Genomic DNA, 25,301 nt, shown 5'->3' with positions numbered 1-25,301 from the left:
GAGCAGTGATGGCCACAGGTGCATTTATCTTTCCTATTAATTGCTATTAAATTTTTTAAATTAATTTCCAGGGGGCTAAGTAATATTTTTTTCTGGAAAGGGGGTGGTAGGCCAAAAAACCTTGGGAACCACTGGGCTAGATGATACCTGAGATCCTTAGGAAATGTGAGATGCTGTGAAATGCAGTAGCAGTAATAATGCAGCAATCTTCCTCAATAAGAAAAAGAGCATTTATCATGATGACTTTCTGTGGGACTCTGTAAACCAACAGCAATGATTTATTATTTACCAGGAGAGTTAAAACAGGTTTTAGGAGAGTAGAGGAACAATTCAGGAAAACCAAATGAATGAATCTTGGGTATCTAACAACATGGAATCTTATAGCAAGTTCAGCACAGTCTTAGTGTGAATTAAAAGACAGATGAAACAATTAGTTTCATTTAGAGGAAACAGCCTTTGTACTGGTACACATACAATCAAAGGTGAAAATGGAAAACAAAATTCCAGAAATATACTCACTCTAGATCTAACTTCTCCTAAAATGTATTTTGACAAGCAGATTGTTGGAACTCCAAAGAGATATAAAAGACAGCATAAATTAAGAAAATGCCAGAGTTTTTCTGAGAGTTGGGCACAACATTTATTCCTGTCTGATGATTCAGAATCACATAATTGGAAAGGTCCTCAGAAACCACTAATCTAACCTATATGAAACCACTATCTAAAATCATAAAAAAACTATTGTTGACAACTCATCATCTAACCATTTCTTTTTTTTTAAACCCTTAACTTCTGTGTATTGGCTCATAGGTGGAAGAGTGGTAAGGGTGGGCACTGGGGGTCAAGAGACTTGCCCAGAGTCACACAGCTGGGAAGTGTCTGAGCCAGGATTCGAACCTAGGACCTCCCATCTCTAGGCCTGACTCTCATTCCACTGAGCTACCCAGCTACCCCCCTAACCACTTCTTGAAGATCTCTAGTGAAGAGAGACCTACAACCTCCTAAGATGACCAATCAACTTTTTGCACAGTCCTAATTATAAGAAATTATTTCCACACATCAAACTGGAATCTGTCTGTTGAATTTATTTATATTTTATTTTCTCAATTCCATGTAATAACAATTTTCTTTTTTTTTTAACCCTTACTATGTATTGGTTCTAAGGCAGAAGAGTGGTAAGGGCAAGGCAATGGGGGTTAAGTGACTTGCCCAGGGTCACACAGCTAGGAAGTATTTGAGTTCAGATTTGAACTCAGAACCTCCCATCTCTGGGCCTGGCTTTTAATCCTCTGAGCCACCCAGCTGCCCCTAGTAACAATTTTCAACATGTTTTCCAAAATTATAAGATCCAAACTGTCTCCCTCCAGGCATTTTCATTTATTGTTCCTCATGTCTGGAATTCTGTTCTCTCTCCTCTCTATCCCTTCCCTGGCTTCCTTGGCTTCCTTGAAGTCCCTGCTACAGTCCTACTACCTACAAGAACACTTTCCTGATTCCCCTTAATGCTAGTGCCCTCCCTCTGCTTTTATCTCCAATCTATCCCATATGTAATTTCATTATTTGTAGTTATTTACATGTTATCTCTCTCATTAAACTATGAGCTTCTTGAGAGCAGGAACTGTTTTTTGTATCTCCAACACAGTCCCTAGAACATAGTAGGCAGTTAATAAGTGATTGTTGACTAACTGCCACTTTCTCTTTTTTTTTCAGCTCTCATACATTTACCAATATATGTTGATCATAAGATTGATGAAGAAAATCTATTATTCCATTTTTAGATATGCCCACTTTAGAAAATTTTACAAGTTATTAAACAATTATATTTTACCAACCAGTAGAATTTCCTAATGTTCCAACAAAGCTGGATTTCTCACCATTTGACACTATATTTGACCCTCCTCTATATGTGTCTTTGTTCTTATAATCTTTCTTTAAATATCTAACTTTACTGTCTCCTCCATTAACTCTTTCCTGTTCCTAAAAGTGACAATTATTCTGACTCCACCTCCACATGTACTTTGGGACTTCTGATAATTATAGAGTACTGGGCTAGATCATTTTAGCCAAATAGGACAACATTTATGTTCCATATCCCTAATATTTGGGTTCAGATGCTGAGATACCACCTCACACCTAGCAGATTGGTCAATATAACAGTAAAGGAAAATAATACATGTTGGAGAGGATGTGGCAAAATTGAAACACTAATCCATTGCTGGTAGAGTTGTGAATTAATCCAACCATTCCAGAAGGCAATTTGGAATTATGCACGAAGGGCTTTAAAAGACTGCTTACCCTTTGATCCAGCAATACCACTGCTGGATTTATACCCCAAAGAGATAAGGGAAAATGTTTATACAAAGATATTCATAGCCGCACTCTTTGTGGTGGCAAAAAAATTGGAAAAATGAAGGGATATCCCTCAATTGGGGAATGGCTGGACTAATTGTGGTATCTGATGATGATGTAATAATACTATTGGGCTGTAAGGAGTGAAGAACTGGAGGCTTTCTATACGAACTGGAAAGACCTCCAAGAACTGATGCAAAGTGAAATGAGCAGAACCAAGAGAACATTATACACTGAAAGTGAAACATGTGGAACTAACCAATGTAATGGACTTTACTACTAATAATAATACAATAATCCAGGGCATTCCTGAGGGACATATGAGAAAGAACGCTATCCACATTGAGAGAAAGAACTATGGGAGTAGAAACGCAAAAGAAAAACTTATGACTTGTGACTTATCACTTGTTTATATGTGTTGATTTGGAGGTTCAGCTTTAAAAGATTGCTCTGTGGTAAAAAATGAATAATGTGAAAATAGGTAGCAAATTTTAAAAAATTGGGGTTCAGAAATTTTAAATTAATATGTTTTCCCATAGGATAAGACACCATGAACCAATAACAAAAATTGGGGGACAGCATGAAATGGTAACAGGAGCAGTTATTTAGATGCAGTGATTTAGTGATTTAGATCCAGAGGATCTGAGTTTGAATCACAGCTTTGCCACAAAGTCCCTAGGATAGCTCCAGGCACAGTTTCCTTATATGTAAAAAGAAGGAATTAGACTACATAACTTCTAAGGCCTCTTTCAGTTTTAAATCTATCATTGGATACAATCATTAATCGATTTCATAGCAGACTATCCTCAAGTATCCTCAAATTTCAAATAGATTTGACATAACTTAAATTGCTGGGTTTAAGTTTGCTTCAAATTCAATCTCAACCTAAATGTTCCTTCTTTAGACTTGCTTTAAGATTCTGATTCCAAGCCTAATCCACCCCACTCTTTCCTCTCCTTTGAACAAACTGAGCACAAGCTAACTTCAAAGAGTGTTGGTATGTGGTTACCTACATGACTTCACATTTTAAAAGAAAACAAAAATATTTAGTTTTTATCAGACTCCTCCTAGTATCCAAAATAAAACTTTTCAATTACAAGAGTCAAACAGCAACTGAGTAGTACAATACAACTGAATATTTAGAACTTGACAACAGTGTAAAAAACAGTTTTTCTGCTAAGCATTCTATGGCCATCTCTCTGATAATCACTATTGTACTCTATCAAATCAAATCACTATATATTGTACTCTATCAAATCACAAACAAATGCTCTTCAGTCACAAATCAGTAAACAAAAGTTTGATAATGGTGCAAAATAAGTCATGACTAGAAACAAGTTTTTAAATGTTACACATTAAGTTGTTAAATGAATGGGGGGAAAGCATTTATTGTGTGCTAGAAACAAACACAAAAGAAAAGCAGCCCATCTCCTGAAGGAGCTTACAATTCCATTAATCCTATACGTCACATCTGTGGTCAGAATGAAATGTTCAGCAAAGAAATCAATAATGCAGCCATTCATCTTTTAATCTTTATTATCCCCATTAAGAAAATTTCATCTATGAAAATCTTGATTCAAAAACAGACAAATTAGAAAATGATCATGTTACAAAGCAATTCTGTTCACAAAAAAAAAAAATTCATGCTCTAAATTAAGAGCAGACTGGCAAGTTTTAAATAAGAATATGAACTGCTACTGCCAAAGATCAAAGGAAAATTAAGATAAATTATCTCTGAAATGGTATTATGTTAATGGGAAAACATTATTTTAGTTTAAAATATCCCATTAACATACAATATTTTCAAGGAAGAGACTGTATTTTGCAAAGTCACAGTAGTACTTTTTCTAATAAAGCGCGCATATAAACTGTGCTTCCTTTGTACTCCTTTTAGTTTCAGCTAATATTGAAGCCTTTTTTTCAAGCTTTGGGGCCTCTACAAACTCACTATACTTTCACAAGGCCTATCTGTTCTGCAGACAGCTGGTAGCTTATCCTCTACACTGGCAAGATTTATTGGAAACTCCATTAGTTTGTTCTAATCAGGCAGGGATTGACAACTCCTAGGTCTTCTTCTCTGAGTTGGCACAAGTCCTTAAAGGTCAGGCAGCTGGAGACCTCTACAAGAAAATGAAGAAGATAGAATCTAATACTTTATCTTCTAATGTTTGGTCAAATGTGGTTCTCTTTCCTACCTCACCCCTAATACATACAATGAAATATGCTTCTGTGTCACATGGGGAAAAACTGTGTTTGGGGTTTTAATCTTCAAACTTTGTATATCCCTTCTAAAAAGGAGAAGAAAAATACTTCTTCAAATATAGATTCTTTGTGTAATATAAAGGTTCATGTCAATAAAAGTCAACCTTTTCTTTTAAGTATGCCTTTCCAATTGATGTAATTTCCCAAAACGTTTTATTTTCCTGCTCAGGGCTATTTTGTCTACTCTCTCCTTTGCACTGCCCTGTATTATTCAATAGGTCTCTGTCATATCTCCAGCAGAATGGAAGTTCCTGGAAGGCAAGAACTGTTTCATTCGTCTTTGTACTCCCAGGACCTAGTGCAGTTATTTTGAACATTCTAGATACTTAACAAATTTTTGAAATGTTTGGCTATATTTAAATATTTTTTCCTAGGCAACTTCAATTATTCAAATAGGAGTCCAAGTGACAAAGCCCTAACCGTCTTAATTAACTCAAACAACTTCTCAGTGCTCTAGGCAGCTGAGACTATAAATTAAATTTATTGGCCTATATCGGAAGCTCTTCACACCAATGAAATCAAAGGTCTTGTCTCCATCCTTATCATGAACATAAGACTAACCCCCCCACCTGAACAGTAATCCATATAATAAAACTGTCACTAAAAATTATGAACTAAATTTCCAATGTTAATGAATCTTGGGCAAGGCCTCAAATTAACAAGTACTTTCTAAGGATATATATATATGACCAGAAGTGTGCTAAAACATTATAGGAAATGTAAAGATTTATAAAGGTATATATATAGTCTCTATTCTTAAGAACTGACAATTCAGTTTTTTAATCTTTTTTTTTTTATTTTAAACCCTTAACTTCTGTGTATTGACTTATAGGTGGAAGAGTGGTAAGGGTAGGCAATGGGGATCAAGTGACTTGCCCAGGGTCACACAGCTGGGAAGTGTCTGAGGCCGGATTTGAACCTAGGACCTCCTGTCTCTAGGCCTGGCTCTCAATCCACTGAGCTACCCAGCTGCCCCCTGACAATTCAGTTTGGAAAGACTAAAACCAAAATACATGGAAAAGTTAGAAAAAATTCAATATTACCCATGTTCTAGTTACTACAAATATATTTCAGAGAAGAAGGATATGGCACAGCCAAACAATAATGAAGAGATTTTTCCAGACTTAAAGGGAAGGTTCACATTGGGGATTAATGAAAAATGAGATTTAATAGAAAATATGGAGCCACAATGTAGAGACTTGAGAATCAAGCAGTGTTTAGATTTGACATGGGAAAGACATAGAAACCATTATAGGTTCACGAGCAAGAGACAAACCGATGTAAGTAGTAGTTTCAAAAGATTAATCTGGCAGCTAAAAAAATTGGTACAGTGGACAGAGGCTAGAAGATCTGCGTTTGTGTCCCATCTCCGATAATCCTGGCTGTGTGACTAAGAATAGTCACTTAATTTCTCAATGACCATCAAACTACTTGCAGAAGTCATTAATCTGCATTGGTGGGGGGAGTTATCCCCCTCCAGGTGCTCCTTTACTCCACTGAAATCACAAGTTGAGTAAAAAAAAAATTTTTTTTTAATTTAAAAAAAATCCTGGCATGGGAAGCAGCAAGACTAGTTATTATTACAACTGCAATTTAATTACAAGTTATTAATAATTGATACATAAGTTTAAAAGGACCTGAACTATGGGTCCAAGCAGTAATGAAGAAAGAACAGTGAATAAGCAAAGAGAGTATTTCAAGCCAAGTCAACAAACATTTATTAAGAGTCTACTATGTGGAGGCAGTGAGATGGCTTAGTAGATTGAGAGTCAGGTCAGAAGATAGGAAGCTGTAGAGTCTAATCTGACCTCAAATACTTCCTAGCTGTGTGACCCTAGGCAAGTCACTTAACCCCAGTTGCCTACCCCTTACTGCATTTCTGCCTTGGAACCAAATACTTAGTATTCATTCTCAGACAGAAGGTAAAGGTTTAAAAACAAAGGAATATACTAATGTTCATTTCTTTTTGAAAGAAGAAATGACAGGACTAAATAGAATGGAGAGGAAAGACTCAAAGGTGAATATGGATTCTAACCTAAGAAATGAATCATTAGGAAAGGAAGCAATTCTGTAGTGCAGTTTATGTTCAATGCATGCCTCGGTACTGTAAACTCTCACATATTTGGGGAATGGCCGTAGTTCACCTTGAAGAAAACCAAAGGAATAACTGAACATGAGGGTTCTGTTCCACAGAATCTTTGTCAATAGTTGTAAGCACAAGATGGGGGAGGCATGTATAGACATTAATTAGGAAAAGATGTGGGAGTTTTAGTGAACTACAAGCTCAATATGAGTCAACAATATGATATAGCAGCCAAGAAAATGAGTACAATATTTAGTTGTATTAAGAGCCAGAATATTCATGAAGAGGGAGTCCATAGTCCCGTCACACAGGATCTGAGCTTTCCAGAGTAGGTGCCATATTGTAGAAAGGATTTTGGTGAGCCATTGAATATCAAGAGGATAAGATTATATATTCAACACAGCTCTTAAAGGTCATCTGGTCTAGTGTTCAATGCAGACAGAAAGGGGGGCCACCCATGGGTCGCCTATTGAGTGAAATGTTACCCGTGTTTTGTTGTACAGTATTTTTATTAATTGTTGTTAAATATTCCCCAATGACACGTTACCCTAGCCCAACACCTCTGATCTAGCTCGAGCTCCGCATTTTTTGGTGAGGACGGGAGGCGCAGAGAATGGGAATGCTTTGCCCAAGACAGAACCAGAACTCCGACAGCACACCAGTCCCCCTTCCTAACGCACTGCCCTGCCTCAATCAAGAGCCTGGAGTTCCTGACCCAGGAGATGGGGAGAAGAAGCGAGGGACGGCAGCCCGGAAAGGGAGAAGGAAGGGGCCGACGCTAGTCTTTACGTACTCCATAGTCATGACGATAGTAAGAGCAGACACAGATCTGGTGCTGTTGGGTTTGTGATAGAACATTCTCATGGGATCCTCACAAAGCATTTCAGAGGAGGAAATTGAGCTTCAGAGAAATTCATCAGATCACAGGTTTAGAACTGATAGGGTCCTTGGACTATTTTTAGTCCAATTCCTTCATTTTACAGATGAGAAAACTAAGGCCCAGAAAGCCTTAGAGTGATTTACCAAGGGTCACAGAAGTGGTAAGTATCAAAGGGAAGATTTGAATTCAGGTCTCTCCCACGTCTAGCCATTTTTCTATTGCACCACAAAGCCAATATATATTAGTCAAATGCACACTGGTGACTATTTCAACACATTGTAATTCTTTTCATAAAATCCAACTTTTACTGATTAGTGGTTTAATCTATTTTGTGACATCACAAAACATTTTTAAAATCAAGGCTAATTTTTTCCTATTACCAAGAATGTTAGCAAATCAGAAGCAAAATGAATGACCTGAATTAGAAAGGACCTCGGAGTCCTCCAGTCTACCCATCACTGTACAAGTATTCACTCCTAACATACTCAGCAAGGAGCAGAGCCTAAGAATTCAGCCCGGAATTCCTACCCTCTCAAAACTGGAAAAATACTTAAAGATAACAGACCAAACCCCAACAAGTGTTGGAATCTCTGACAAGACCCCTGAATTCATACACCAAAATCCCTGAGGTCATGCAGTCACTGCTTAAAATTTTTCAGTGATAGGCACAAAGTATCCAAGTCAGCTCTGAGCAGCTCTAATTGTTAGAAACTGGACTATCCTACAACAGAAGTATTAAACACAGAGTATTACAACAGAGTATTAAAGATAGATGATATCTTGGCCGATTTAGCCAATCAATCAACAAGCATTTATTTAAAATCTACTGTGTACCAGGTTGTACTAGAAGCTGGGGATGCAAAGCCAATAATGAAATATGCCATAATCCTATTATTTTAAATGTGAAACTAATTTGTCCACGGACACATGTAGCAGATATATAATAAGAACCCAGGACTTCTGTGTATTTGTCTATTATTCTTTCCTCTACCTCATTTAGCATTTATATGTTGATTATCCACAAAGAGTAAAAAATGCTATTAATTACCACCCTCAAAAAAAAAACAAAAAACATTAATCACCACTCCTGCAAACCTTGATTTCTTTTTCCTCCTCTATAACTGCTACTAATATATACTGGATAGATAGATAGATAGATAGATAGATAGATAGATAGATAGATAGATAGATAGATAGATAGATAGATAGATAATTTGTGTGTATATATACATATGTATAAAGAGAGAGACTTGATTATGTAGAGTTTAACTTTCTGTATATAAAATGTTCTGTGTTTCATAAATATAATTTTTTCTCTTCCCAAAAATTGTAAACTCCATAAGGGCAATTAGGGGCAACTAGATGATAGAGTGAATAAAGTGCCAGACCTGGAATTAGGAAGTCTCATCTCTTTTAGCTCAAATTTGGCCTCAGACAATTACTGGCTAAGTGACCATGGGCAAGTCACTTTACCCTGTTTGCCTCAGTTTCCTCATCTATAAAATAAGAAGGAAATGGCAAGTCAGTCTGGTATCTTTGCCAAGAAAACCGAAATGGGGTCACAGAGAGTAAGACATACTGAAACAGCTGAAAAACAAGCAATTACCATAGGCACTCAATAAATATTGGCTAAACTAAATAATTCATGCCAATCTCTTTATTAGTTAAAAGGGCACATCAAACTGAACTGACTCACAAATGCCCCTGCTTCTTTAAAAGCTGGTCCCACAGAACTGTTTATTCACAGTTAGAAAGGACCAACCTCTCCCTGAATAAGATGTCTTCCACTATACATCACATCAGTAGTCAGTGGTCTGGAATGTGTTCGAAGACCTCCAGGAGAGAGCAGCCACATATACCTGCCCTACTTCTGGACAGGCTAGAGAGGAAGTTTTTCTTCACATAATATTTTGTCTCCTTTACTACTACGTTCGGTGCCCCCAGGACTGCTCTTTGAGCTCAAACAGAACAAATCTAATCCCTATTCCACATGACAACCCTTCAAATTCTTTAAGGCAATTGATTACTCTGTCTCTGTCTCTGTCTCTCTGTCTCTCTCGCTCTTGCTTTCTCTCTCTCTCTCTCTCTCTCTCTCTCTCTCTCTCTCTCTCTCTCTCTCTCACACACACACACACACACACACACACACATATGTACACATACCTTAAAAAAATTTTCCCTTCCAAAAGGGAAACATCTCCAATTCCTTTTTTAAAAATCCTCCTATGTCATCAGCTCAAGATCCTCCAACCTGCTTATCCTCTTCTAGATGCTCCCCAATTCATCAATGCCCTTCCCCAAACCAAATGTTACCCAGCACTGAATACAATTCTCCAGATGTCATTTGACCAGGACACAATCAGCAAAACTGTAATCTCTCTGGCACTGGGTATACTCTGCCCTTTTTCATGGAGTTAAATTAGCTTACATGTAGTTGCATTAGCTTTTGTGACTGGATTAAACTAGAATTGAGCCTTCTAAAACATGCGGTCCTTTTTCAGAAAGTAGTTACATTTTTCTTAAATACTCTTTAAAAGAAAAAAGCCTAACTTGACATCACAGAATCAATAGTTGGTTGCCAGGCAGAAGAACCGTAAGGGCTAGGCAATTGGGGTTAAATGACTTGCCCAGGGTCACATAGCTAGGACGTTTCTGAGGCCAGATTCAAACCTAGTCTATAGAACCTCCTATCTCTAGGAGATAGGAGCCTCTAGCTGCCTAATACTTTTGGAGATGATTTTTAACCTGTTAAAGACTTTACATGTATATATACACATAGTTATAGTTGTATATAATTTTACCTTATCAAATCTAACTCAATATTCCAAGCCTCTGAATACCCTGAAGGTCAGCATTGGCAGTTAGAAGCAAAGCTTAAGACATAAAATATATTACAGAATGTTTAAACCCACCACAGTTTTCCTTTTCTGGTAGACACATAAAGAATTTGAAATTTTACCAACTGCTAGAAGTGAAAAAAAGAAGCACATTTTGTGTGTGTTGTCTACTCCACTCACATTCTTCCCTGGGAAAGTCCAGGCAAAAGAGCTGCTCTCAGGCTGTCCCTATAACCCAAGCATTCAACTAACTACCTCTACTGTATTAATATTAGATCAAGGGGAAAAAATATGCAAAGCTATTCCCGCACATCTGCAAACATTCTGGGGTTGTCCAAAGAGAATGTGCTTCCATTCAGTAGAAATAGATATATAGCTTGAAGCTAAAATGAATAGTTAATTAGTCCTGTAAGTGCTAGTCAAGTTGAAAAAGATGATAAAGAGTAATAAATGATTCTTTCCTCTGAAAATATAAAGTGTTACCATGACAACATCAACTACTAGAATTTTAGTGTTTCTCTTAAAAACTAATAACATCAGATAGCACAGGGTTTTTTTCCTCTCCACTTATATATCGTCTTCTCAACATATATGAAGAAAATACTGTAAAGGGAAAACAAGGACTCCCTGAGCAACAAATTGCTTCTATTTCTTCACCTACTTTGCACAGCTGTTAGCTTCTCCAATCTGACTATGACAACAGTTTTCACCTCTCTTTCCTTCTCCAGAGCTAAGGACACACCTACTTTTCCCAAAAATAGGAAGGATAACCACCTGCATGTTGGTTTTTCCCATATCAGGGAACCAATTATCTTCCTCAACAATATAGCCTTTGGAGCAGAGCTCTGAATAAAACCTCATTTTAATTCATTATCTCTATTATTCATTTCTTTGTCTCTGTCATTCACTGTGACCTTTAAAGTAGACTTTTTTTCATTTCTAAACTAATGATTTTTAAGAGATTCAGTAAAAGTTTTATAGAATTAAATGACCTAAATGGGATGCTATATTCATCACACAATTCAGAAATCATAAGATCAAAGATTTTGAATTAGAGCCTTTGAGATTATCTGATCTGACTGTCTTATATTACAGATAAAGAAACTAAGGTCCGTAGAAGTGAAGTAATTTGACAAGCAAGAAAGATATTAAATAATGGAACCAATATTCCAATGCAGCTGCCTCCAAAGTTAGTGTTCCCTTCACTCCACTACTACATCTCAGAAAGTTTTTTTACTATTACTTTTCTTGTCAATTAAATATTAAATTTTTATCAGGTATAAAATTTTTATTTTAAATTATTCCCATGAATTATAGGTATGCTCCTCCACTTGTACTTTATAATAGTCCCAGAAATATAAATTCATGAAACAAAAAATGGAAAAATACTTTGAGCTTCTTGAAAGAAAAGAGTGATTTGTAGGTGCTAAGATGTATATGAAAGGCAGCTAGGTGGCACAGTGGATGGAGTGCTGGGACTGGAGTGAGGAAGATTTTTTTTTTCCTGAGTTCAAATCCAACCTCAGATACTTACTAGGTCACATTTACTTAACCATGTTTGCCTCAGTTTCCTCATCTATAAAATGAGCTGAAGAAAGAAATGGCAAACCACTCCAGAATCACTGCCATGAAAATTCCAAATGGGGTCCTAAAGAGTGAGACATGACTGAACAAAAAATATGGACATGTCCTTCAATACTTCGATACTGACAAATATTATCCTAAATTAATATTAAAATCAATTCAAACATTTTACTTGTTGATTCAACAAATATTTAAGTACCTACTATGTAAGAGGTCACCAAAAATTAGCTATCCCCAAAGTGGGAAAATTTCTCCTTATGAAAACCTCAAATGCCACTTAAATTAGACCATCTAAATTTAAGATCATGACCTAAATATGTAATTTTCAGGTTTCTAATTTTTGTCCAAAAAGCTTTCAGATATATTCCAACTACATCTTTCTATACTTCAAAAGATCAGTGATTTCAACAGTATAGGTAATCCCTTTTCCAACCTCAATTCTATTAATACTCCTCAGAAGGCACCAAGATGAGCTGCCATGACCAAAAAACTTACACCCTTGGTGTCCAGCCTCCTAGTAGGCTTCTTTCTAAAGCTGATTCTGAGACAGAAGACATAATTCATGAACAGGCTTGCACCTAATATGCCCAAACTTTCATGCTATCATCAAAGCCTTCAAGAACTGTCACCTCCACACTTGAGTATTTTAGTGGAGCATCTTTTTGCCTATTTTTATTTTTAAAACCAGCCAGAAACGACTCCCATTAGGTTTTATCTCTTTTTTAAGCCTTTCCTTATGAGTATCTAAAAGAACAAATTCTAAAACCAGATTAACTCTAGTCTAACAAGTTGCTTATTTAAATGAATTATGCTTTCCAATTTACTTCCTTCTTCCAGACCAATGACACAATGGACAATAAGACGTGAAGGAAGTTCAAGCTATTTCCAGAACACACTTGTATATAATATACATGCTAATGTGACTACCTAAAAGGAATTGACAATGAGACAGATTCAGATAGGAACATTAAAATACGTGTAAAATTGCTAGCAAATTTTTACTTAAAATACAGTAAATAAATCATATAATTAGAGATGTAGAATGCGATATTTGTCACATAATTTTGGAATCAAGTATACTGTCCTCTTTAAATAGTCATACTATTTTTTAATCAATTGATATTCAAAGTATTTCATGTGGCAATTTGTTTAAAATTGTTTCTATGAATTGCTAATGAGCTCTATTTTTAAGAATATATGATTGGTATATAAGAAATTCAACAAAAGATAAATTAGGGAGAAACTTTTTGTTTCAGAAGTAGATATCTAATATTGAAACTGCTCAATGCCTTCTACCTTTGAATATTTAATTCTATCAAGAAATGGAAAACATTTTCTACAAATGTCTCTTCGATAATTTATTCAAAGGAAGGTCAACATGGGACAGAAGGAACAAGATAGAAAAGAGAAGGAAGAGAAAAAAGATCAAAGGGAGTGGGGAAGGAAGAAGATAAATCTGAGACAGAGATACTCTAGAAATAGAGGAAAAGAAATTAGATTTACACAGGGATCAAATTTCACAACATTGAATTCTTATCTCAGGCCCAGGGATACCTACCTTTAACAAGACTCTGTGCCCTAATGCAGCCCTAGAATATTGGCAAAGCTTAAACAAGAGGCAGTGCCTTTCACAAAAGCAAAATAAATAGAATAATTTGGTAGTAAAAAGTAAGGAAAGACATAATTAAGGAGTAACAATGAAAATTAGCACTGTTGTATAAAAAATTGTGGATTGGAAAGTTTTAATTAAATAGAATGCTTACCATTTAATCTTCCTACCTTTTTTTAGTGTTTTTTTTTCTTTAAAAGAGTTATTTACTAGAAATATTTCTAGGCATTAGTATTTTTGTCTCTCAGCCTATTATTTTTACTGAGTTTTAAATCAGATTAAAAATACAGCTGTGTGCTTCAAATCACTAATAATAACAGAAATGCAAATCAACAAGGTTTCATTTCATGCACTACAGATTGGCAAAGATGACAAAGTCAGTAGTAGAGGTCCTGCAGAAAATCACATTTATATATTGTTGGCATATTTGTAAATGAATCCAACCATTCTGGAAAGCAATTCCTTGACTCAGAGGTCCTATTGCTTTGCTTGTTCCCCCTGGAACTCAAAGACAAGGAAAGATCCCATGTAGCCCAAAATATTATTAGCAATCTTTTTTTACAGCATCATAAAACAGGGGAAAAGGTAAATAGTTGTCCATTAATTGGGGAATGGGTAAGCAAATTGTGATAGATAAATGTAATGAAATGTTATTGTGATGTAAAAACCAATGGATATGGGAAACCTGAGGGTGAGAGGGATGGCAATATGAAGAGCCAACAGGGCCCATATGCCCCATAAATATTGCAATAAAGTTCTAAATAAGCATCAGAATTATGACAAACTAAAGAGAAAGAGCTATAAGCTTCTTTATCTGGTCTACATTTAGAACAAAAGCCTTCCAGGATCCTTAGAAAGCTGAATGGAGACCAGCCATGGGAGGCAAATGGCAAATCCTGAACCCAGAGTGGTAGAAAGACCAAAGTTATCCATGCCCCCGTACAGTAGGCGAAAAGTAGGAGGCAGCAATTGGGAAACAAGACTGGAAACCTTACAGAAAGCCTGCTGCAGACACATCAACATCTGGGTGGGGCCTGGCAGACCCCCTTTAGAGCATCAGAAAGCCTCAACTCTGGGGTTGGAACTATGCTAGACAAAGGAGAGAAAGGAGGAGAGAAGGCCAAAATAAAGTTCCACCAGGCAAGCTGGAACCCGAGAGTGTCTACAAGAAGTATGTCTTAACCACCATGTCCAGAACCAAGCAGCACCTACTTACACCACACAAGAATATGGGAGAGATTAGAGTGTGATCCAAACACAAAATCTCAATCCAAAAGCTATAGTTGGAAATATGATAGAATAAAAGAAAATACTGAGAACAATGGAAGAGACACTTTGGACAGACTCAAAGTTAAACCCAGAAGAGTTCCACAACTCCAAGGAGAGTCTTAGGGGAATGAATTTCCTAGCCACAAGGACTTCCAAAGTACCTAGGAAAAAATGAAACAATAATCAAAATGTTTTAAAGGGAGAAAAAAAGGTAGGGAGGAAAAAATGAGAGAAAAAAATCAATAGCTTAGTACAGGTGGTGCTAAGACATTATCTAAGAACTGTATCTCCTTAAAAATTAGAATGGATCAAATAGAAATTGGTTGAAGCAATAAGAAATTCTGAAGCAGAAAGAAAAGATGAAAATACAAATTATCTGCCATCAAAAATAACTGATCTGGAAGATAGGTTAAGGAGAGAGAATCTAAGAATCATTCTATTACCCAAAAAGCATGCTCAAAAAATAAACTTAGATATCAAAGTTCAAGACATCATAACTGAAAACTGTCAATTTCCAATCTATTAGAACAATAGATGAAATAAAAATGACATGAAATAGAAAGAATGCATCAGTTACCTCCTGAAAGAAATCACAAAGAGAAAATTCACAGGAAAACAGGAGCAAAAATAAGTTTCCAGTTCAAAGAAAAAAATGCTACAAGTAGCCAAAATAAAAGAGTTCAAGCACCAAGGGGCCACCATTAGGCACCACATGACTTGGCAGCCATCTCTATAAAGGAAAGGGAAGTTTAGAATATTCCAAAATTTCCCAGAAAGCAAAAGTGCCTTGGCCTACAACCAATATCAATGTAATCCAATGTAACATAAATATAATCCAACAAAGGGCAAAAGCTTTTTCCTGAAATAGAGGACTTCCAAACATTCTCTATGAAAAGGCCAAAATTGAATAAAGACTTTGATATGTAAACATAGGAATCAAGAGAAACTAGAAAGGACACTTGGAAGAAACTATACTATAAAGAATTGTTTATATCATAATTAAGAAAGAAGAAATAAGTGTCCTCCCAGAATCGTAAGGTCCAGGCAGTTAAGATAGGCACAAGGCCTGTAGTGCTATTGTTATTGATCTATTTTGATGGTCTCTGGTAAAGGAATATAGAGGCATAGACTATATTGACTGGGTTGGGGTAGGGAAAGGAAAAGGAAGTAGAGGAGAATTTACTATATCACATAATAAGGGTGCATGACATAAAGATTACCTAAGCATGGAAGGAGTAGGAGGAATGGGCATCCCATGAATTTCACTTTCATCTGAACAAGACGAAGGAAAGTAGAATGAACTCACTCTCTCTCACACACACACATACACATACACATACACATACACACAGTGTTGTGCAAAAATATATTAAAGCCAAGAGAAAAATGGATAGGGACAAGGAGACTAAAGAAGGAGCTTCAAGAGGGAAGGCAAGTTAGGTGAGTAAATAACCACATCCACAAAAACACAGACACTAATATCTGAGATATATGTGGAAGTGGGGGAGGTGTAAAAGAAAAGAAAGAAGAGTAATTACCTATAACTAGGAGCAAAACAAGGGGAAGCAAATCAGACACCAAAGAATTAAGAAGTCAATTAGATCATAGATCATTAATATTAAGGAAAATACTTTTTACCACTTTATTCTTCTCTCCAAAGAGTGAGGTAGAGACAAAAAAATAAAAATACAAAAGGACAGGATGGATGGAGATCAATCATAATTGTGAATATGAATGGAACGAACTGCCCCATAAAACATAAGAGGATAGCATGATTAGAAACCAGAAATCAATTATAAGAACACACTTGAGATATAAAAATTCACATATAAAGAGCATACCAAAATTTATTATGCTTTAGACACACTCAAAAAATCAAAGGAAGAGACAAGGCAATAATAAGGAATAGACATAATAAAAAGAAATAAGCAAACTACATTATATTTGATAATGTAGATAGACATATAGATAATAAATGTCAAGATTTAACATACATGCACTGAATAACATAATGTCTAACTACTGAAAGGAAAAGTTATTCAAACTGAAGGGAGAAATAGACAGCAAAACTATATAGATGCCAGTGTACCCCCTTTTAGACTTATAAAAATCTAATAACAAAACAAAATGAATTTAAGGACTTGAATCAAAATTAGAAAAGGTAGAGATTACAGGTCTCTGGTTATTAATGAATGGAACAGAAAGGCATTTAGATATTTCTCAATCATATATAAATATTGACCAGATACTGGACACAAAACTATCACAAGCAAATGTATAAACAAAAATATTAAATATATCCCTTTTACTGAATACAACTTAATAAAATTATATTAAATAAGTGACTTTTGAAGAAATTATTTAAAAAGTAATTGCAGGCATTTTTTAATCCTAAGAAATTGGTGGGTCAAAGAACAAATCATAGAAAAATTCATCAAAGAACATGACGAGACAATACAAGACTTGCAGGATGCACCTAATTCCATGTCTGGGGTCTGTTGTTTTGGGGTTTTTTTTTAATTTGACATATAAAAGTTTGTAATACAATAGATGATCTTTAAGGTATTTTCTTGATTTAAATCCTTTCACTCTTGTTCATTACCCTCCTTCCCAAAATGAAAGCACTAGGAACAATGAGTGGAAGGTACAGAGATAGAATTAGTCCCAGTGAGGAGAGACTTGCCCAAAGACACTCAATAAGCAGTAGAATGGTGACTAGAAACTAGATGATTTGACCAAATCTAGCACTCTTTCCACTGAACCACCATAAAACCCTCTTTTATATTACAACCTTAAAATATATTAATAAAGCTATTCTGTTTACTCTTCTACAACCTGTAAACATTCCCAGGTCCATCAACCTATTTTTACATAGCAATTCCTCAGTTATCCCACCATCCAGGTAAGTTCTCTCACCATCCTGATCCCCCTCAAAAGGATTTGTCGCTAATCTTTACAGACTATGTATAATCTCCCAAAATGTGGTCCCCATAGCTGACCAACACAACAGGCTCTAGATGTGATCTAACCAGCCTACCTATGGCCTCTCTCTAGATGCTACATGTAGTTTTAGGGGATTAAGTTTTTTTACTAACATGTTAAATTGCTAATACATTTTGAGCATGGATTCATGAGTTCTGAGCTCTTCCAGGAAACTCTCCAGTACATCAAGATACATGATATCATAATCAAAAAGGTACCTACAGTGGCAGCTAGGTGACTCAGCAGATTGAGAGCCAGGTCTAAAGATGGGAAGTCCTGGGTTCAAATCTGACATCAGACACTTCCTAACTGTGTGTCCCAGGCCAAGTCACTTACCCCCCATTTCCTAGTCCTTATTGTTCTTTTGATTCTATGACAGAAGGTAAGGTTTTAGAAAAAAAGTCACCTACAAAGACAACAACCTAGGAAAACTCATCATTCTCTTAACCTTGGACTCTGCACTAAATCTTCATGACAGTGGTAGACACTTTTAGCTATCATATTTAATGTCTTATTACTGAGCAGAATTATTTGTTATGTCTTTTTAGTAATCGTGAATTATTTCAAACACACAAAAGGAAGGTTTTTTTGAAAGAGAGCTTCAAGGTGGTACAATGTTTTTTCATAATCAATAAACAATAAGTACAGTGTGATACATTACCTTTAGCTTTGAGGCAATTGAGAAATAGTAGAGACTTGACCCATTGTAGGATGGCACTTTTGAAAAACTGCTTATCCCCACTAAAAACCCAAATCAAGAATGGCCTTAATTCATGTAATAAAGGAGTCACATAATTTATACAGAAGGAAAATTAGATGTAGAGATCTAAAGTTGTTAATATTCTCTCAGCTGCCCACAACACAGCAAAAAGGAAAATAATCAAAGGATCCAGGTTCAATTTCCAGCTCTGCTACTTTCTACATAAACTTGGACAATTCATCTCTCCTCTCTTAGGGCTTTGGTCACCTCATCTATTAAATGAGAAAGTTGAACTAGAAAAATTCTAAGTTCCCCAAAATTCCAAATCCTAATATTCCATGATAAACTCAATTGCAGGTCCTTTTAGAGTAAGAATAGTTGTATACTTCTGCCCATCTTCCTAGCAGAGAACCTTACATGTATTAGTTAATGAATATATATTTGTCCCTTTCTGGAAATTTTTAATATATTTATTATAAACCCTCCTAGAAAAGATTAAGTGCTCTAAATGCCAAATTTTGCTAAAGAGACTCTGGAAGAGGCTAAACCTAAAAATATAACTGAGATTAGGGGATTATACACCTATACGTTGAATTGAGGTTATACATATATTCATATGTGTATGCATATGTGGTAAAATGCTGGTCCTAAACCCAATTTTTTTTGTTTGTGAAATGAAATGTCCATTTCTATCTGATTATTTGCTTCTCTATAATGCAAGGCCACATATTTCTCTCATGTAGGCTAATTAACTCTAAGGTGAAACTCCATCACAGAAAAAAGTTCAGGAAAGAAGGCACCTAAAGACTAATTATTGATTAACCTAATAAATAGTTTCTAGGTCTTCTTGGTAGCAGGCTGCCCACCAACTTGACTAAATTAGCAAAAGCCAGAAGATGCTTCAGTGTTCAATGTATTTAACCATAAGTATGCTCTTTGAACAGGACATATACCCTATTGTGTACATAAAAACCACTGTTGACATGTATGTAATTTTTATTTTTAATGTGAATTATTATTAACATAAATGTTGATTAACAAATATTATTAATATGAATAATGAAATTACATACCATTAATTCAAAATTGTAGATAACTTAGACATGTTTTATGACATTAATTGAATAAATTACCTTATAATCGCTATTATATTTCATTTATTGGTAAGCATTGTCTTAATTTGTATTATGTATCATACTAGAAAATACTAGAATTACATTTCTCTAAAAATATTCAACAATTCATGTTTAACTATTTTGACAGAACTACAAATGCCCTTCTCCTCCTTCTTTGTCCTCTCAATTCTTACCCATGCCAACAATCTGAATTAGTGAGATTTTCTATATATATAAATACTATTCTGAATTAGTGGGATTTTCTACAAGAGCATTGATGTTTAAATGCCTAAAGCAGTCATTCTAAGTTTCTATTAAAGGAGTCAGAAAAACTTCTAGATATCCCAAATGTGACTACGCCTCCTTGAAATCACGTAAAAAATACTAACACTAAGGAGTATCTATATCAGTTTTAGAAAAGTAAGGGATTAATAACCGTACTATATACATAATCTTTAAACTTTATCTTGCCACAATCACTCTGTTTCAGTAATAGAGGATTAAGTAGAATCTCCTAACAATAAAAAAATTACTTAACTATATTCAACTTATTCATCTTAGGACAACTAATGTTATTATTCTAGGATCCTGAAGCAAAACTAGATTAATTTCAATAGTGACATACCAATGTTTTCCCCTTAACATAGCTTGCTTAAAAAAAATACTCCAGATTCCTAAAAAGCTGTTAGTTGTTACCCATTAGTCACAAACTAAATGTGTGTGTGTTGAGTAAATTTGTTAACTATTTCAGGCTAGAATCAAAAGAGGTTGAACCATCAATCTACACAAAGAATCTTGTGAAGCTGTTAACAAGTATATCATTAAAAAATATTTGCACATTAGCAACTAGTATAGTTTTCACCTAACACCTCCATAAACATGTTATGAACATATAGTTCCTCTAATTAACAAATTATATCTGAGAGGTCTTCCCAAAGAAGTATATGCCAGTAGGGAAAAATATTTTATTTTTAGGCTAAGGTGATTTTAATACCATTTGTCAATGTTATATAACCTTGTTTTCTTAAGTGGCCAAAAAGTTAATTCTCACAGTATTAATGTGAGAAGAAGAAAAAAAGGTAAATGCCAGCATTGTGAATCTGAAAGACCAAGTTTAATGGGAAAAATAATAGCATCTACCCCACGAGTTTGTTGTAAGGATCAAAAGAGATTGTGCATGAAACATACTTTATAAGTTTTTTAAGTACTATAAAAATGCTAGCTTTTATTATTAATAATTTAATAACTGAATTCACATAGTACTTTAAAGTTTGCAAAGCATTTTGTATATGTTACCACATTTAAGCCTCATAAAAATATATAGGTAGGTACCTCATATATTTGTATCCCCATTTTGCAGATGAGGAAAATAAGGCTCAGTGTGGCAAAGTGATTGCCCAGAGTGACACAACTATTCAGTCAGCAACAATATTTGAATTCTAGCTCCTGTTGACTGGGAATCCAATGTCTGTTCCATTGTACCACAATGCCTCATGATGAACCAAAGAAACCAAAGCATGTTTGATTCCTTGGTTACTTAAACGAGACTAATTGGCAGAGTTCAAGCCAAGATACTGAGCCCAGATGTTGGAGCTAGTGCTCTTTCCAATTACCCCAGACTGCTTCTCTTGAGCATCTCAGAAATTTACTCTCTTGATCAGTTTTATTATTCATATTCTCTCATACTTATTCATCATTTAAACAAAAAAGTCAATATCAAGGTATCATTCATACAGCTTATTCATAATGAATCAAAACCCCATAGTGAGTTTACAGTTATATTTAAAAGGTAAAGAAATCCACATATGAACTCATTCAATGATGACGAAACAATATTTACAGATATAGATATAGATATAGACAATTTGGGAAGAAGGAAATACTAGTCCATAATGATGATATCTGCTAATAATTAATAAGGAGAAAGCACATCATTTTCTACATAAGCCTTCTAGAATACTAAGTAAAGAGCAGTGAGGGGCCCCTTGTTATTGCTGTACACAGTGACTTTACTCCAAGTTGAGTTCTTGAATGAATAGTTATATATAGAAGGAGAAAACTACAAGCATGGAAGAGGTTCTTTTCTATTTCCACTAATTTAAAAAAATTTTTAATTAAAATTAGGTTCAAATAAGGCGATTGAAATGAATGTATTTGTTCTTTTGGCCTGAGCCAATGGTCAAAACAGATCATCTCTTTAACTCTAACATGTAATTAAAAAGTTGGTTCTTCAATGGTTCTATCAATGACTAAAGTCAAAAGGTCATTTTAACTAAGTTTCTAGTATACATGCTTTGTTAGACAGAGGGGTCATCTCTACAAATAACAAGTGCTATTATTCATCTGCCAAATGAGTTTCCCTTAAAATCATTTTTTGTCAATATCACAATATCAATTATTAACAAAACTCACAAGAGGATAGTAAATTATTTATGTACTTGAGCAAATACAGGAATCTGCATGAAATCTATAAGGAGATTGTTTTCTATTCTTTAATACAAAAAGAAATATCTTGCTCTGCTCAAAAAAATACTTGTTTGTCAAAGGAAGCATGACTTGTCAAAGTCAAAGCAAGGTTGACTGAGGGGGAAAGATCTTATTATTGCATTATAAAGAACAGCAGGGATGAAGCATTTAGAATAACTATTGACATTTGCTAGTCAAAGATGTCTCCCCAAATAAAGAATAAATATGAACTATCAGAGCTCCCAATTAAGAATATTAACAATTCATTAAAAATACAGTGCCTATATTTACAACATTTAAATTATTAATCCTTAACTGTTTAAATAACAAAACATACTTTAAATCAATATTAAGCATCATGATTTCACATACAAGCTTTTGAAATGCTGGAATGAAAAGTATCCTATTTTCTATTAAAAAAAAAAAAGTAAAAAGGTGAGTCAAGACCCAGATCCTGAAAATGGTGTCACTAAATCCATTTCTTTTTTCGTCACAAAACCAGAGGAAGGACAATCCAAAAGCACAGAATTATTATAATTCACTTATTTTAGGCTCACTTTTCCTAGGTCCTTTTCCAAGATGATATAGCAGAATGTTCTATCTTTACTTTTATCATTATTATTATTATTCAAAACAAATGAATAAACTGAAGTAGACTGATTACGCAGCTGTCAGAGCACTTCAGCTTAGTGATTAGGAAGCCAAATAGCACTCAGCTCCTTTTCTGTTGCTAACCATACTACCTCCAAATCCATGAAGAAAATAGTCATTAATTTTTTTAACCTCTAAAATGACGAAAGCATCTTTTCTAGAAACACAAAAAAAGCACTTTATAAACACAACCTCAGACTAAATAGGAATATACAACTTTCTCTGAATTTTACAGATTTAAAAATTAGATTCACTCCGCTCCCCCCAAAAAATCCTTAAAACCATAAACCATTAATCAAGAAAAAAAATTGAAATTCCTAGATCCCTCTACATGCTTTCTCTACTAACATACCTTTCTGACTAGCTTATAGCTTACTAACAGACTTCTAGGTCCTCATTAAGTTTTTTAAATTGGCCTATTGTTAGCAAATGTCTTCACCATTTAACCCAGGTCACGCGAGGTATATCTGCTCTTTCTATAACTAAACAGTGGCAGAAAGTCTTGTTCTGATTTAAATAGTTTTTTTCTGCTCTTCCCTCATTCCCTAGTAGGAGTTAGGGCAAAAACCACAAGTATCTTTCAGATTCAAATTGAACAGAACGGAATGTCATCTTTGGGACGGGTAGCAAAATAACAGCCAAGGAAAGGGAAGGAAAAGACGAAGGTGGAGAGGTTTAGGTTGGGGGGGGGGGGGGGGGATGAGAGAGAGTTCGGGAAAGGTGCCAGTCAAAATTCACAGGCTGATGTGATTCATTGAATGACATAGCACCCCCAGATGACAAAAGTCCACGTACACAAACAGTAGACTCCTTGCCTAGATTTCTGCAACGCATATAATTGTGAATAAATGCAAACGCCACCTTTTATCCTTCAACTTCTAAGTCAAGAAAAGAAAGAGGGAGCCAAGAGCGGATAAGCTTCATGTTAAGAATTTCTTTATTTCCCCCTTGCCTCCTTGCTCCGTTCCACCACCACCACCACCACCCCACCCCTTGCCCAAACAAAAGGGAGGAGGGGGGAAGAGCGACACAACAAATGTCTGAAATAGTATGCAGCCGAGCCGAGAGAGGAAAGAACGAAAAGGGGAAGCAAAGGAAACACTGCTCTCTGGACTGGCACAACCTCCCCTCTCCCCAGCCAGATTCTGACGGAGGACCTCTTTGCCGGGCGGATGGAGAGCTTACGGAGGAGAGATAACGGGAAAAGGCAGCCCAGAGCAGAGCTCTAGTTAGACAGCAGGGAGAAGGGCCAGCGTGGGCATCACTGGGGAGGTAAAGGAGGTGCACTCTTCACTGCCCCGGCCCACCCTACCCCACCCCACGCCAGGACTCGCTCACAGCAGGAGGAAAGGGAGGAAATGGCTTTGTATGCCAGGATGAGAGGCAGCCAGGAGGAGCCCCCCAAAACCCTCCAGTCAGAGAGGGGCAGGGAGTGCGGGGGGTGGGGGGGGGTGGAAGATGTCCCTCTGCGCGCGCGCGCACACACAAATATACACACACACCCCACACACATCATACACACATACACACACACACACACAGAAGAAGACATCCCAGAGCCAGCCCCGCCCGCCCGCTGAGTCCAGGGTCCAGAGAGTCCCCATCACTCCGGTTCGCGCTCCTCTTGCGCCGCCCCCAGCCTTGCGCTCGCGACCACCTTCCCAGCCCCCCAGCCTCGCTCTGACTCCGCGTGCCCCGGCCGCACTCCAACCGCCCAGAGAGGGACCGCTGCGCCCCCCACCTCCTCCACTCCCAGTGGGGGGCGTCCCCCCGCTATCCGCGCGCCCGGCCCCCCTCACCTGCCCACGAAGTTCTCGAGCACCGAGCTCTTGCCCGCGCTCTGGCCGCCCACCACGGCGATTTGCGGCAGCTCCAGCAGGCAGCTCTGCCCCAGCGCCGAGAAGGCGTCCTGCAGCCGGTTCACCAGCGGGATCAGCTCCTCCATCTCCCGGTTCCCCATCCTATCTGCCTGCCCGCCAGTCCGGCCGACCCCGGCTGGCTGTCTCGAACCCCAACCCTTCCCAAGCTCCACTGCCAGCAACCGCCGCTGCCCTCGGGGTGCCGGTCCGCTGGATCCCGGGCGCTGCCCACCCGACGCCCCGGCTCTTTGCCCCACGGCAGCCTGTGGGCTCCTCTGACAGCTAAGGGTCCGCACCACGCGTGCGCAGCCGAGGGGGCGGGGTCGGTGCTCAGCTCAACCCTCTCTCCCCCTCCCCCTCCCCTACCCCACCCCCCACATACACACGCACACTCACAAACACATCTTTACACACACTCACGCATCGCCCCCTTTTTCAACTGCTCTATCGCTGAGGTTCAAAACAAGACACCCCCTTGTCCCCACCCCTTATCGCCCCCTGTCACTTTCCACTTCCCCTCCTAGTTGCAGCCAGATGTTAAGGCCCCCAGGAAAAGAAGAGTCCTCTCCTTTCCATTGCGAAGGTAAAAAAAGTGTTTGGGTTAGGAAATGGCATAAAAAGTATTGTCTTCCCGCACCATCCTAAGTTCGTCTTT

The 25,301-nt window shown here is 36.8% G+C and overlaps 1 protein-coding gene across 4 annotated transcripts in view; it reads right to left on the bottom strand.

Annotated features, from left to right (window-relative positions):
• DNM3 (dynamin 3) overlaps positions 1-24,747 on the bottom strand; it is a 612,108-nt gene extending 587,361 nt beyond the window's left edge. For all 4 annotated transcript variants that reach the window (XM_044672207.1, XM_044672209.1, XM_044672208.1 and 1 more), the window contains exon 1: positions 24,587-24,747. In XM_044672207.1, the coding sequence (XP_044528142.1) occupies positions 24,587-24,747 (161 nt within the window). The remainder of the gene's footprint in view (positions 1-24,586) is intronic.
• Between the last annotated feature and the right edge of the window lie 554 nt (positions 24,748-25,301).

The sequence above is a fragment of the Gracilinanus agilis genome, chromosome 4, assembly GCF_016433145.1.
Source record: "Gracilinanus agilis isolate LMUSP501 chromosome 4, AgileGrace, whole genome shotgun sequence".
NCBI lineage: Eukaryota > Metazoa > Chordata > Mammalia > Didelphimorphia > Didelphidae > Gracilinanus > Gracilinanus agilis.
Note: the sequence above shows the minus strand (reverse complement) of the source record. Positions and strands in the feature narration are given on the sequence as shown.